The sequence below is a fragment of the Dipodomys spectabilis genome, unplaced genomic scaffold, assembly GCF_019054845.1.
Source record: "Dipodomys spectabilis isolate Male_0828 unplaced genomic scaffold, ASM1905484v1 ptg000009l, whole genome shotgun sequence".
Taxonomy (NCBI): domain Eukaryota; kingdom Metazoa; phylum Chordata; class Mammalia; order Rodentia; family Heteromyidae; genus Dipodomys; species Dipodomys spectabilis.
In genome coordinates this window covers 28,403,660-28,418,760 of record NW_024870686.1, presented here as the reverse complement: position 1 = coordinate 28,418,760, position 15,101 = coordinate 28,403,660, and the positions used below count along the sequence as shown (strand labels likewise).

General features: G+C 37.5%; 1 protein-coding gene across 1 annotated transcript in view; it reads left to right on the top strand.

Moving 5' to 3' along the window:
• Tll1 (tolloid like 1) overlaps window positions 1–10,632 on the top strand; it is a 143,741-nt gene extending 133,109 nt beyond the window's left edge. Inside the window, exons 19-21 of the mRNA XM_042701112.1 lie at window positions 3,420–3,633; window positions 8,881–9,131; window positions 10,261–10,632. Coding sequence (XP_042557046.1) covers window positions 3,420–3,633; window positions 8,881–9,131; window positions 10,261–10,395 — 600 coding nt within the window. The 3' untranslated portion in view covers window positions 10,396–10,632. The remainder of the gene's footprint in view (window positions 1–3,419; window positions 3,634–8,880; window positions 9,132–10,260) is intronic.
• The last annotated feature ends 4,469 nt before the right edge of the window (window positions 10,633–15,101 follow it).

Genomic DNA, 15,101 nt, shown 5'->3' with positions numbered 1-15,101 from the left:
TTCCATAGTCTATAAGAGTTCAATGTTAGTTCTTTTGAATTAGACTCTTGAATCTCTTAGTTTTCCTAGTAGGAAATGCATTGAGATTTCTGACTGGAGTTTTGTTGTTGTTGTTGTTGTTATTGTTTTGCCTTTCTAAAACCTAGTCGAGTAATTCTTGAATCATAGATACATCATCAGAGAATGAACATGCTTTAAGTTTTGTTGTTGTTGGTCATGGGGCTTAGATTCAGGGCTTGGGCGCTGTCCCTGAGTTCTTTTACACAGAGCTAGTGATATACCACTTGGAGCCACAGCTCCATTTCTGGTGGTTAATTGGAGATGAGAGTCTCAAGGATGTTCCTGCAAGGCTTGACTTTGAATCCTGATGCTCAGGTCTCAGCTTCCTGAGCAGTTAGGATTAGAGGCGTGAGCCATTGGCATCCAGCTAGATTTTTTTGTATATATTTTTTATTGTAAAAATAGAGTACATAGGGGTTACAGTTATGCATGTAAAGAGTACATTTCCTATCGAGCATTGTTACCTCCTCCTTTGTTTTTCTCCTACCACCCTTTTGCTCCCTACCTCCCCAGCCTCCTCCCTTGTCCTCCCCCGAAGCTGTAAAGTTCATTTTCAACATAGTGTCTTGTACACCTCATTGTTACAGTGGGTCCTTATTTGAGCATTTTGTTATTTCCCTTCCCTTCCACAAATTAGAAAAATGTATTTACAAGATGCAGGACCCAGAACCAAATACAGTGAAAACAGTGGTTATACCATGGGGGAAAAACAAAAAAATCACATGGTACATTCTAAGTACATTAAAAACAGCAGCAAGAAAGACAAAACCACTTGTGTCCCTATTTCAGGGTTCATTTCGCTTAGCATCATCTTTTTTTTTTATTGTGAAAATACCATACAGAGGGTTACAATCACACGAGCAAGGTCATGAGTGCATTTCTTATCCAGCATTGTTGCCTCCTCCTTTGTTTCCCCTCCCATCCTTGCCCTCTCATCATTCTCTGCCCCCCCCCCCCAGCCAAAGTTGTAAAGTTCATTTTTCTACATAGCCTCTTGTATATCTCATTGTTGCGATGAGTCAAGCTGTATCCTTATTTAAACAATTTGTTTTTCCCTTCCCTTCCCCAAATTATACCAACATCAAATACAGTGAAAACAGGGGAGGGACATACAAAGCAACAAAGAAATCATCTTATCAATATGTTAGAAACAATAGCAAGAAAGAAAAACCATTTGAGTCCTTATCTTGGGGCTCATTTTCCCCAACATCAACTTAATCTGGCCGTTTCTGCTTGTCTCAGACATATACTAGTTATTGCAAATAAGGGAAACCATGGGGCCTATGTTTCTTTGGGCCTGCCTTACTTCACTTAATATAATTTTTTCCAAGTGTTTCCATTTCCTAACAAATGGGGCAATGTCATTCTTTCTGATGGAGGCATAGAATTCCATTGTGTATGTATACCACATTTTCTTGATCCATTCATCTACTGAGGGGCATCTGGGTTGGTTCCATATCTTAGCTATGGTAAATAATGCTGCAATGAACATAGTTGTGCTGGTAGCTTTAGTATGGTCTTGTGATCATTTGGGTAAATGTCCAAAAGTGGGATTGCTGGTTCATAGGGGAGTTCTATGTGGAGTCTTTTGAGGAACCTCCATACCACTTTCAATGGATCAAGTTTTACTGGAAATGCTTAAGAAAAATTTTAAGCCATAAAAGGCAGTGGGATTTTTTAAAAAGAAATCAGAGGTTTTTTTTGAGTTTTCAAATATTGTCTTGCTGACTCTTCTGCTCCCACTACAAATCTGCAGGATTTTTGAAAATACAAATGGCTCTGGGAGACTTGCCTGTGGCTTTGGGTTCCTGGGGCTACAAAATTTCACATTCTGTATCATTTAGATAGGAAGACTCATGGGTCAGCATGTGCAACAGCAGCAAATTGTGTATAATCCCTTGTCTTGTGAACTCCAGAAACATTTTTTAAGCTATTCCAGTTTCCTAAGGGCTCCTATAACACTTTTCTTTGCTGTAGACTTTCTTTGACTTACAAGATCTCAGCATCTGTGCTGACTGATTATGTGGCTTGGACCTATAGGTCAGGCTGATTTCTGGAAAAAGACTACCTAATCTTTTCAGTTGACCTAACAACCTGCCCGAAATATACTAGCTCAATGTCACTTTGTATAGTACTGTTTTGTTCTGGTAAACAGATGTTATTATTTACTTCCAGAATCTCAGATTTCATTAAAGAGTAAAGTAGTCATTTATTGATGTCTTTCACCTAGTTTTTCAGTGGTTCTGTGAATGGTCTCAACACATTGGGTCTGTAAATTTAGATCCATTTTCAGTCATTACTTATAGGATATAAATAAAAGAATATTAGCCTTATATATTGTTACCCTTACATAATACTACCCATGCCTGTGCCTGTGCATCTTGTATTTATACATAATCGAAACCAAAGTTTGTATTCATGTCACAGTCAAAACAGATAATGATGAGAACTGGAATGGTTTTCAGACAATGTGTTTTTCTTTCTTTCTTTTTTTTTGGGGGGGTCCGGTCATGGGGCCTGAACTCTGGGCTTGGGCGCTGTCTCTCAGCTCTTCAGCTCAAGGCTAGCGCTCTACCACTTGAGACACAGCGCCACTTCCGGCTTTTTTCTTTTTGCTTATGTGGTGCTGAGGAATCGAACCCAGGGCCTCAGGCATGCAAGGCAAGGGCTCTACCACTGAGCCACCTTCCCAGTTTTTCTTTCTTAAAGCAAGGTTTTATACTCTTGAAATTCTACTCTAATAATTCAGAAGCTAATAAAAAAGGATGGGTGGAATTGATCCAGATTTCTCATGGTAGTTTCTCATTGGTTGCAAACTAATACTAAGACTGTCCAGGGTAACTGGGCAGCCTTCATGAGTGGCAGAAATCCAGAAGATTTGACTGGTCATATCTACAGTATTCATTTTCATATGTGCAATTAATTGGTCATATTCTTGAAATTGATGCTTTGATAAATGAATTGATATGACTTACTCAGACATCCAGGCATTCATTTAGGGTCTTCTATATCCCATGTGTTGTGTTTAGTTTATTCTACTCTCGCACTGTATTTCAGGTATTAAGTTTAATAACATGAACTCCTTCTATGGTCAGATGGTTTATAGGCTGTGCTTTAGGATAAATGCTGTCTGCTAAAGTCTTTATGTTCAATGTGTTTCTCTACAATGTGTGGTATTTCCAGTGAGATTCTTTGTGTTTTGTCTTTCAAAATTTTCTTTTTGTACCATTCAGTGGTGTTTTTTTTTGTCTGATGAAGTGAAAATTCCTTTTTACTTATAATGATTATAACAACTAATGACTCTAATGCATACTGGTTATTGTGATTTACTATTTGTTTCTCCTTTTTCTTTAAACTAGGTCTTCAGTGAGTTTGAGATAGAGCAGCATCAAGAATGTGCCTATGATCACTTAGAAGTATTTGATGGACAAACTGAAAAGTCACCTATTCTTGGACGTCTGTGTGGCAATAAGATCCCAGACCCCGTTGTGGCGACAGGAAATCAAATGTTTGTTCGGTTCATTTCGGATGCCTCCGTTCAGAGAAAGGGCTTTCAAGCCACCCATTCCACAGGTAGCTTCTCTCCTCTGATGAAGCTCCAAGTTTCTTTTCTGGAGAGTGTATGTTTTAGGTCCAGTAACTGGATCATAAATGAAGCTCCAAGAAACTCACTGACAGACATTTTGAGATATTTTCAGAACTACTGAGCATGCTGCTACCTGAATAGCTTTGCAAAACTGGAACTGAGTTTGAATATGATTTGTAATCCATGCGATATGGAGAAGTAGACATATCTCTATTGTTAACTTTAGCAGACAGGAATCTATACCTAGGTATTAGAAATTTACATTTTGTATAATAAGCTGTAGGGTTCGTTAGCTTTTCCTCTCGTGTATTTTATAAACAGAGGGCGTAATTGAGGTAGTGGATTTGAACTCAGGGCCTCATGCTTGCTAGCATACTCTACCACTTAAGCATATCTCTAGTTCTCCTTTGTGATGGTGAACATTTGCCGAGATTGGCCTCATGTGCTGATCCTTCTGCTCTCAGCCTTCCAAGAAAATAGCATTACAAGCATGAGATGCTGGCACTCCTCCTTCTCTGCTTCTTCCTTCTTCTTCTCCAACTCCTTGCTCTTCTTTTTCCTCTTCCCCTTCTCCACTTCTTCCTTTCCTCTGCATCCTCCTCTGTCATCTTCTCTTCTTTCTCTTCTCTTCTTCACCTTCTCCTCTTTTTCCTTCTCCTTTTAAGTACTGGGACTTGAATTTGGAGCCTTCCACTTTCTTGGCAGGTGCTTTACTACTGAATCATGCCTTCGGCATTTTTGGTAATTTGCTATGGAACATAATCTTTTTTTTGTTCTAGGCCTAATCTCCAATTCAAATTTTAGAAGTTGCAATTAATCTTTAACAGTTTAATTTAGAGAAACATTTTATATTATATATATATTACACACATACAATACACTTACAATTTTTTTTAATTTAATTTTATTTGTGAACATACTGTACAGAGGGGTTACAATTACATGGGCAGGATAATGCGTACATTTCTTACCAAGCATTGCAGCCTCCTCCTTTGGTTTACCCTTCACATCCTTTCCTAGCCTCCCCCCTCACCCCCAATCCCAATCCTTCTCCTCCCCCCGCCCCCCCGCACCGACGTTGTAAAGCTCGTTTTGGACATGACAACTTGTACTTCTCATTGTTGCAACAGGTCCACCTGTATCCTTAAACAACTGGTTTTTCCCCATCTCCTCCACAAGTTATACTGACATCAAATATAGTGAAAGCAGGGGTTATACTGTGGGGGAGGGACATACAAAGCAACAAAGAAATAATCTTATAAATGCGTTAGAAACACATGCATGAAAGAAAAAAACAGTAAAATACACATCTAAGGGTTCATTTTCCTGACATCACATTATCTGACCTTTTCCGCTTGACTCATACATATAATAGATATTGCAAATAAGGGAAACCATGGGACCTATGTTTCTTTGGGCCTGGCTTACTTCACTTAATATAATTTTTTCCAAGTTTTTCCATTTCCTAACAAATGGGGCAATGTCATTCTTTCTGATGGAGGCATAGAATTCCATTGTGTATATAGCTATGGTAAATAATGCTGCAATAAACATAGTTGTGCTGGTAGCTTTAGTGTGGTCTTGTTTGTAAACATTTGGGTAAATGCCCAAAAGTGGGACTGCTGGGTCATAGGGGAGTTCTATGTGAAGTCTTTTGAGGAACCTCCATACTGCTTTCCAAAGTGGTTGAACAAGTTTACATTCCCACCAACAATGAAGTAAGGTTCCTTTCTGTCCACATCCCCTCCAGCATCTGTTGTTGTTAGAGTTCTTGATTTTTGCCGTTCTAACTGGGGTGAGGTGATATCTCAATGTTGTTTTGATTTGCATTTCTTTTATGGCTAGGGATGTTGAACATTTCTTCATGTGTCTATTGGCCATCCTTCTTTCTTCTTCAGAGAAGTTTCTCTTTAAGTCTTTTGCCCACTTATTTATTGGGCAGTTGTTTCTTTGAGGATTTGTTGTTGGGGGGTTTAATTTTTTGAGTTCCAAGTATATTTTAGATATGAGACCCTTGTCCGTTGTATGGCTAGTAAAGATCTTCTCCCAATCCGTGGGCTTTCTATTGATCTTGTTAGCTATGTCATTTGCCTGCAGAAGCTCTGCAACTTTATGCAATCCCATTTGTCCAACCTTTCTTTGATTTGTTGTGTTTCCGGGTCTCTATTCAAAAAATTTCGGCCTGAGCCAAGGAGACCTAGGGTTTCTCCTATTCCATCCTGTAATGTTTTCAGAGTGTCTGCTTTGAGTTCAAGGTCTTTGATCCATTTGGAGTTGATTCTGGTGCAGGGTGATATATAAGGATCTAGCTTTAGTTTTCTACATGTAGTTAACCAGTTTTGCCAGCACCATTTACTGAAGAGGCTGTCTTTCTTCCATTCTATTGTTTTAGCTCCCTTATCGAAGATTAGTTGGCTATAGGTCTGTAGGTTCATTTCTGGGTTTTCAATTCTATTCCATTGGTCCTGAGGTCTGTTCTTATGCCAATACCAAGCTGTTTTGATTACTATGGCTTTATAGTAGAGTTTGAAATTTGGTATTGATATTCCTCCAGCAGTGTTCTTTCCGTTGAGGAGCGTTTTTGCTATTCGGGGTCTTTTATTGTTCCATATGAATTTTTGGTTTGCCTCTTCTATTTCCTTGAAGAATGAGGTTGGAATTTTGATAGGTATTGCATTGAATTTGTAGATAGCCTTGGGAAGTATTGCCATTTTCACGATGTTAATCTTTCCAATCCAGGAGCATGGGAGGCTTTGCCATTTTTTTAGTTCTGTGTTGATTTCCTTTTTCAAGATTTTAAAGTTTTCATCATAGAGGTCCTTTTACTTACAATTTTTTAATTGCATGTTTCTTAAAATATCTAAGGGATTTTTAAAAATTATAGATACTTGCTGAAATCATTTAGCTTCCACTACCACCTAGTGGCATAGCTGATGTATGCAGCTTGAGTATAGCTCTGGACGAACTCTGTCTTGGTTTCGCACATATTATTTTAAAGCAATTATTTTTGTTATGATTTCCTAAACATAATTTTTGTTTCCTTTTTGTTTCACTCTGAAGAACCTAGATTTTTAACTATTTCATTTCTCAATTTTATTATCACTTTATAGTGCAAGAACTGTTTCTTTGTCTGATATTTGGTCCATGTTAACTTTGAATTTATTTTAATAAGGAAACAAATTCATCATCCCAGGTTGAAGTCAGCTAATTGAGAGAAAAAGCTTTGTCCGCTAAGCATATATTGAGTCTTCTCTTAGAAGATATGGCTGCAGCACTTGAGGGGCAAAATAGGGAGAGAGTAATTTTTTTTTTTTTTTTGGTCGGTCATGGGGTTTGAACTCTGGGCTTGGGCGCTGTCCCTCAGCTCTTCAGCTGAAGGCGAGTGCTCTACTGCTTGAACCATAGCAGCACTTCCGGTTTTCTGAGTGGTTTATTGGAGATAGGAGTCTTACGAACTTTCCTGCCCCGGCTGGCTTTGAATCATGATCCTCAGATCTCAGCCTCCTGAGTAGCTAAGATTACAGGCGTGAGCCACCGGCACCCGGCAAGAGAGTAATTTTTAAAAGGTAGCATTGTCTGACAGAACAGGTTTTTTTTTTTTTTTTAAACTAGTAAATAGTATCCTATTATTTGTCAATGGCATTTAAAATTCAATAATATATTAATGTTTCTTAGAAAAGGAAGTATTTTGATCAAAATAAATTAGAATGTCCACATTCGTAGGCTAAATTACAGGAGCTGTTACAGAGTTTAATATTTACAGGACACAAGCAAATATGCCTTTCCAGATAACATGAAGATATACTCCTGCCTTACCTTCTCCTTTTTTTTTTTTTTCTGTTCCCCATAGTCAAATAGAAAATTCTCTGGAAGTTTGTAAAGTACTTTTGAACCACTGATTTAACAACACTATTGCTGATATTTCAAATGCCATCTTTTCTTTTTTCCAGGCTTGGCAAATTCATAGGCATATTTGTTGAAAACATGTTTACTCTCTTTGAAAATCATCTCTTAAAGGAAAATGTTGAAAGCTATGATGACCCAGAGCTTAAATAGTCATGGGATTCTCAAAAGCACTCAAATAACTCTGTTCATGTCATGTAATAATTCATTAAAACCATCCTTCTTGTGTAAATAACAATGAAATGTTCATCTTTAAGATATTCTCATTTTTTCTCTCATGGCCAGATTATTATTTTCTGATTTCTTTTTTTGGTGGGAACTATGATCTCTAGGAATCCCTTGAAACCAATAGATGCACAGTGAACTTCTTGAGGTGTGTTTTAATCATTCATATGTGTAGTTTAAACCATTTGTTTCTAAAAGTAAGCAAGTTTTTACAAATAAAAAAAACAGAAGGAAAAACAACTCCTTTCAGTGATTTTCAGATTTGTAAATATGATGGAATTCCTTTTCTTACATGTTCACACACCTCATTTTCTCGCTGATGTTTGTATTCTTCCTTTGACATTTTCCCCCAAGCTGATGAGAAGCTGTACCTTCCGGGTCTTGACATTGATTTCCCTACTTTGTTTCTGTAAAGTGGGAACACAAACATCTTCCTGGATTGTCGAGCCAAAATCACCTAAGTTTTTTGACAGTTGTTTGAAAGTTAAATATAAGGTTTCTTTTCCGAGAGCAGATTAAGTATCTGAAAGTGCTACTGAATTCTGTCTGGGTTTTCAGCTAATACTTGGTGACATTTAAATCTCATAGGCAAATGATAATAATAATGGCAGTATCAGTATTTTCTGGGCTTTCGCTATGATGAAATGTTTATGCAGTAATCCATTTCCTATCCATCGACACCCTATGATGGAGATACTGTGTATTGTCTTTGTTTTAGAAGTAAGGTTGTGCAGGGCTAGTGTAGCTCAGAAGAAGAACACTTGCCTTGTATGTGCACACCCCTGGGGTGATGTTGGTCAATACATTCTAAAAACCAACTAATATTGGTGTCATTATTATCACCTGTCTCTTTCTCTGTGGAGGACAGTGGATCAGTGCAATGACATTGTTTACCCAGATCACAGGGCTCGTGGACGCAGGCGCCGACTTTCCAACCTAGGAAGGCTGGATCTGGAGCCTGTGCCAACATTTGTGGCACTCTCTGATTCTCTACTGCCCTATCTGAGGCTAAAAGGAGAAACTGAGGTCACAGAGCATTTAGACGTTGAAATTGGACCTGTGGAAACTCACTGAATGTACTCATTTTGTTTTTCTTTCCTGGGTAGAGTGTGGTGGCCGATTGAAAGCAGAACCTAAACCCAAAGATCTGTACTCCCATGCACAATTTGGTGACAACAATTACCCAGGACAGCTTGACTGTGAATGGCTGCTGGTATCAGAACAAGGCTCTCGGCTTGAGTTATCTTTTCAGACTTTTGAAGTAGAAGAAGAAGCCGATTGTGGATATGACTATGTTGAACTCTTCGACGGTGTTGATTCAGCAGCTGTGGAGCTTGGTCGATTTTGTGGATCAGGGGTAAATACATTAGTTACAGGACACTTTAGATACCACTTTTAAATGCCTATTAATTTATGATTGCTATGTGTAACAATTACAACTGGGTATTATTACTAGCCTGATGAGAGGTTATATGTCTCTTCTACCCTTCTTGCTTTTCTGCTTCTAATGGAAATTTATGTGACGGTATAAAATTAGCAGATGACTTAAGGTTAGCATTTGCATTCAGCATTTTTATTGCACAACGTATTTGTAAATTCTTAGTACTCTATAGTCAGTATATCTAAGCAAACACTCTTTTCAATGTCCTTTAACTCTCCTAAGTTAAAACACAAAATCAAAGAAAAAGAATAGGCATACCATTCAAAATTAAATTTCCTTCTCAAAAAACAGATTTGGGTGGGAGTGCCAAGGTCACTGTGTGTGTGTGTGTGTGTGTGTGTGTGTGTGTGTGTGTGTGTGTGTGTGTGCCTAGCCAGTATACAGACACTTGTTCCATTGCATGGGGTTGTATGTATATTTATGGGGTGCTGGAGGCAGGTCAAGGAACTTCAGGTGAGAAATAAGAAGAGAACACTTTAAGGTTTTCTCAATACCTTGTTCCTGGGATGCATTGTATTAATCTAGATGAGTCTTCTGAACTCATAGTTTATTGTAAAATAGTAGCTCTAAGTTTTTGTCTTGGAAAACTGGTATCTGCTGCCTACATGACATTGTTGAATTCCAGCCTAAGTAACACCTGAAAAAATAAAATGGCTTTTAAATAGCTAGGTTATTAAAATAAGAACTACTGGAAGATTGAGGTACTGGAAGAGGCTCCAAATCAGACTAACTTCAGCATCAGATTTACCACCTCTTTATCCTTTCTGAACTTCAATTTAGTATTTGTAAATCAAGGCAGTTGGTCTTAAGTGTTGGAGGAAAGCATCCCAAACTCTAGAAGGGTGCTTAGAACTTGGAAGCAAAGCTCAGCATAGTTCTGACTTGGTCTTTCTGAAGATCTTGTTTCATTATCTATAAAAAGCAGAAGTCACTCATAAATAGTGTTCAAGGTTGTTTATATACCAAAGAAAACATTATTAAACATGCATAACATGGAAGAAATGTGACCCATTTTCATTGCTTCTTTACTTTGTTTCCCCTTTAGCCACCAGAAGAAATCTATTCAGTTGGGGATACAGTTTTAATTCACTTTCACACCGATGACACCATCAATAAAAAAGGATTTTACATAAGATACAAAAGCATAAAATATCCAGAAACCATGCATACCAAAAAATAACACCGGCACCTCTGTTTGAAGATAAACAAATGTTCAAATGAAGAGAAGACATATTTTTCTAAACTGATGATATGAGCACAACTGTTTTATATAATGAATTTGAACAACAAAAACAGAAAACTGTAAGACTAGAATTATCTCTGTACTAAAAGAGACACTTCCAGTTAATCTTGATCAGCATTACAAGAAGGGTATTTGAACTCCATGCGTGATGAAGAGCCTCACATGCTACCAGGAGACATCTAGCCTTTTCTTACAGCTTGAAACAGATGCTTCACAACACTAACAGATCAGTTCAGGGGTCGTGACCCTGTGGAATGTTCTATGATTCTTTATCAAGATTTGGGAGATCCACAGCCATCTTGCAAGTCTAAAACTGGAAAACTCTCTTCTTTGTCTTAGCATACTTGCTTTGACTTTGTATCTCAGATACAGTGGAAACCAGATGCCTAGAAGTGGGTGTGAAGTAGGAGTGTTTTAAAGGTGGTTTGTACTTTAAGAATGTGTGCGAGCGTGCGTGCGAGCGTGCGTGCGTGCGTGCATGCGTGTGTGTGTGTGTGTGTGTGTGTGTGTTGGATGTTTGGAAACTGGAATATTTCAGCTTCATCCTTTTCACTTGCAGGCCAGCTTAACCTCTTTAAAACAGAAATGATAATGACCACGCCCTCACACGTGGATGCCCCTGACCTGTCCCTGGTGTCTGTGAATGCGGTTACTTAACACTCTCAACATCACTTATTTAATTACTGGGAAAAAAATACCCTGGTAAACTTCTCTCTGTGGAAGTGCCACCTTTTTTTCCCCTCACCAAATCCAGGATGCCGGGGATGTCTTATGAACCTTCTAAGACAATGCCCGCAAGGGGTGTACAGGAATCTCCTAAATGAACTACCTGTGTGGTTCTTATTAAGTGACTGCCGTTGTTGCTGCTATTATCTTTTCTCTGTGGTTGGTCTGTGATTGGTGTAGTTATTACTGTTGATATTGTCATAGAATTTAGTGTATTTTAAAAAAAAGTTGAAGTAGAAGCGGGCTTTGTGAGAAATTAAAAGATTTCTTTCTCTTTTCTCTGCTATGTCTCCTCTTCCTGGAATTCAGATTTTTTTTAATGCAATGATGGGAAGGGGGATTCGTTTCTGGAAGAATTCACATGGTGCTATTCCATACACATCTTTAAAGAACAAGTTTTTGACCTTTGAGCCAACCACCTGTAGACTACGAATGTCTCTCTATGTTCGTCCTGGCCTATAGCATTTGAAGACTGAAGATGTGCTAAATTTATCAAGAGAATATCATTTCAAGTACAGCATTGGTCCTCTCTGAGGGTGGGGCGGGGGTTACTTCGATGCCTTAGATATGCTTGCTCACAATCAAACAATCCTCTAGAGACACATTTGGAAGTGTTGGACCTAACTGTCAGTTCTATGGGCAAAACCAACTTCTGTGACAGATGGTGGATGTAAATATGGTGAACTGTGTTTGTTGTAGAAAAATGGAACTTTAGAATGAGTTTCCTGCTTGGCAGCCATGTGTGTTTTTAATATTAATGTTTGTATATGTGTACGGGTGAGTGAAGCACTAGAAAGTGGAAAGTTCTTGGGGGGATGGGCGAGAAGTGTGAATTTATGTGCCAAGTCCTACTAGACTCCTGTTTGAAATAGCACCTTTTTTAGGTCTCATGGACAAATAATAGCAATGTGTAATTCTTCTCCATCCTACTGAAGAAATGATCTTTCCCTTAGAGAATCTATATTTTGATATTTTTGAATGTTCATGTAGATGGATACTGAAGTAGCTGTATTTCTCTTACCTGTCCATGAACCTTCAGTATTTGATAAAATTAGGTCAATTTCTTTATTTTGTTTGTTTGTTTGTTTTTACAAAATTAAACTGTATGCAGACGTAGCTGATTTGCTCTTAATCTTTTTGGTTGTTGTTGCTCTGAGAAATCGTTTCCTTCACATGAATTGTAAAGTGTAAATAACATTTTTTTTAAAGCAGTCTATCTCCTCGAATGTCACTTTGGAAATGTGTAACTGTTGCCTGTAAAGCACATGGACCTTTTAGTGGAGCTGATTTATTCCAGTAACTTCTATTCTTTGTTTTCCCCACTAATCTCCAGTTGACCATGATATGCCAGCGAAGGAAGAGAGAGAGACAAGATACAGGCATTCCCCTAGGAATCTCTGGGACCTGCTAGGGGGCCTGGCGCAGACATGCGCAGTAGCTCTTTTTAAACTTCCTCTTACCCTTTGAAGACTGGGGGGTCAAGGGTCTCATTTTGCAGTCCAGGAAGTGAGGCACAGAGATGTGTGGAACATCCCAGAAGAACAGTGTAAAATTAAATGTAGAAACTCAGCTTGCTGAGTGCAAAATTTGTGTTTGTTTTACAAAATGTAGTAGACACTTTGATATACATAAATGGTAGATTTTTTCCAAATGATGAAACTTTTCCATCTAAAGTCAATTACAGGGTGAGATACAGTCAATGCTTTCAGAATAAACATACTCCTGTTAGGAAAAGCATTAGGATTAGAACGTCAACTGTAGTTATCTTTAAGAACCAGAGTTAGTACTAAACAGTAAAAAAAAAAATCCTATAGTTTGGAATTAAAAATGAGCCTTTTGTCAAAATGAATATATTAAGTAATTTTACCTGGCATGGTAAGGAGAGATGCAGTTTTCTGTTTTAAGAAGTAGTCTGACATTCTGACTGATACCTTAGGTAGCCATCTTGACCTTTTTGTAACATGACTGGGCAATTACAAAAATTTTTCAGAAGACATTGTCAGAACTGTAGGTCTCTGATGTGGATATTAATTTTTGTTGTATCTTGTGTCAGATATTAGTTATACTGCATATTATTTTTATATTGATTCAACATTTGCCTTAAATGTATTGTTAAATGAAAATGCAGATGGCTTCATCTGTTGTTTTGTTAATAACTTAGTTATTGTTCTAGGCATTTTATTAAATTAATTTTGTAAATTATTTTCAACCCTTCATCAGTATAATGGTTGTGTTTTATGTTTGCCAAGCTTCAAAGTGTCATACAATCCTCTGGCTGTGCATGTGTGTGCATATACATACATACACAAACATACATATAAACACACACTTTTAATCTGATCCTATTAGATTACTTTTAAAAGTTAATTTAAAAATAATTTTCAAAACTAAAGCCCCAAATATTCACATGCTTATTGGCTTTTTTTTGCCAGCAAATATACCATGACATCAGATTCAAATTTGTTCAGTTTGGTTTTTAAATCTCTCAGTCTCTTTTATTGAGCTGTTATAATTGCTGAATTTTTTTAAAACAAAAATAGATTTATTGTCTTTTCTATATGTTGCCAAAACATTTATTAACCCTTCATAATAAATAGTTTTCATTGATTACAGTATGTCCCAATTTTTTGCCATAAATAGCTTTTTTTTTTAAATTTTATTTTATTTTATTTGAGAATTGCTGAATTTTTAAATATTAAGTTTTATGTTTTTTCTGCCACATAGACTGATGGCCCACGTTAGTAATCCTAAGCGATTCAGGAGACTGAGCTCTGAGTATCCAAAACCAGGCTAGGAAGGAAAGCCTCCAGGAGATGCTTATCTCCAATTAAACCCCAGAAAATGGGAAGTGGTGCCATAGCTTAAAGTGGTAGAGCACTAGCCTTGAGCAACAGAGTTCAAGCTCCATGACTGGAAAAAAAAAGTGCAGACACACCTAATAGTTTTATTTTACACAATGTTAAAAGTTAGAACATTTTAAAAAGTTTTAACATTAAAATTAAAAGTTTCAATTAGTTAAATACATGATCAAAGTTAGTGTCTAAGAATTCTTTCTAGTTTTATCACTGGCCATCCTGCAAACTGCTCATCTTTTACTCACCTCCAGTATATTGAATCTGAATCCATGCTGATCATGTGACCACAGTTCTAACCTATATCCACTTTAGGTACAATGCAGGAAGATTCCAAAGCAATAGCAGGGCCTTGTGCACAATTCACTGCACAAAATTCTATCCAGTATTTTAAATAAGAAAATGAATTTGAGGGCTGGGAATGTGGCTAAGTGGTAGAGTGCTTTGCCTAGCATGCATGAAGCCCTGGGTTCGATCCCTCAGTACCACATAAACAGAAAAAAGCTGGAAGTGTTGCTGTGACTCACGTGGAACAGTGCTAGTCTTGAGCAAAAGAAGCCCAGGAACAGAACTCTGGCCCTGAGTTCAAGCCTCAGGACTGGCAAAAAAATTATTAAAAAAATAAAAATATGATCAGTGTAAGTTGTTAATTCTTACTAGGTTTGTAAGTGGAGATATATTTGGATTAAAAAGCACTCATAAAGAAAAATCATAGACCATCAACACTGACTTGTGAAGGATGATGGTAAGTCCCGGCAATGGAGTAATATCATATTTGCTGTCAGGATAGACAGGTGAGTAAATATGGAAATTAGCTGTGTTAAGGAATGTAGACGTATGCCTTCAACAGTCCTTTTGATTGACTCTCTCCTGTCTGATCTCACCCTATTCTGTCTACCTATGTTTTCTACATACGAAGAAAATGCATTAACATTTCATTTTTTGCTCAAATATTAACTTTTTGATCAGACTTGCATCTGAAATGAAAATAATTAAGTTATGTGAAGCCGATTTACACTAGGTTAAGCACATGTTCAATGCTTCGTTACATTTTGAAAACTAATT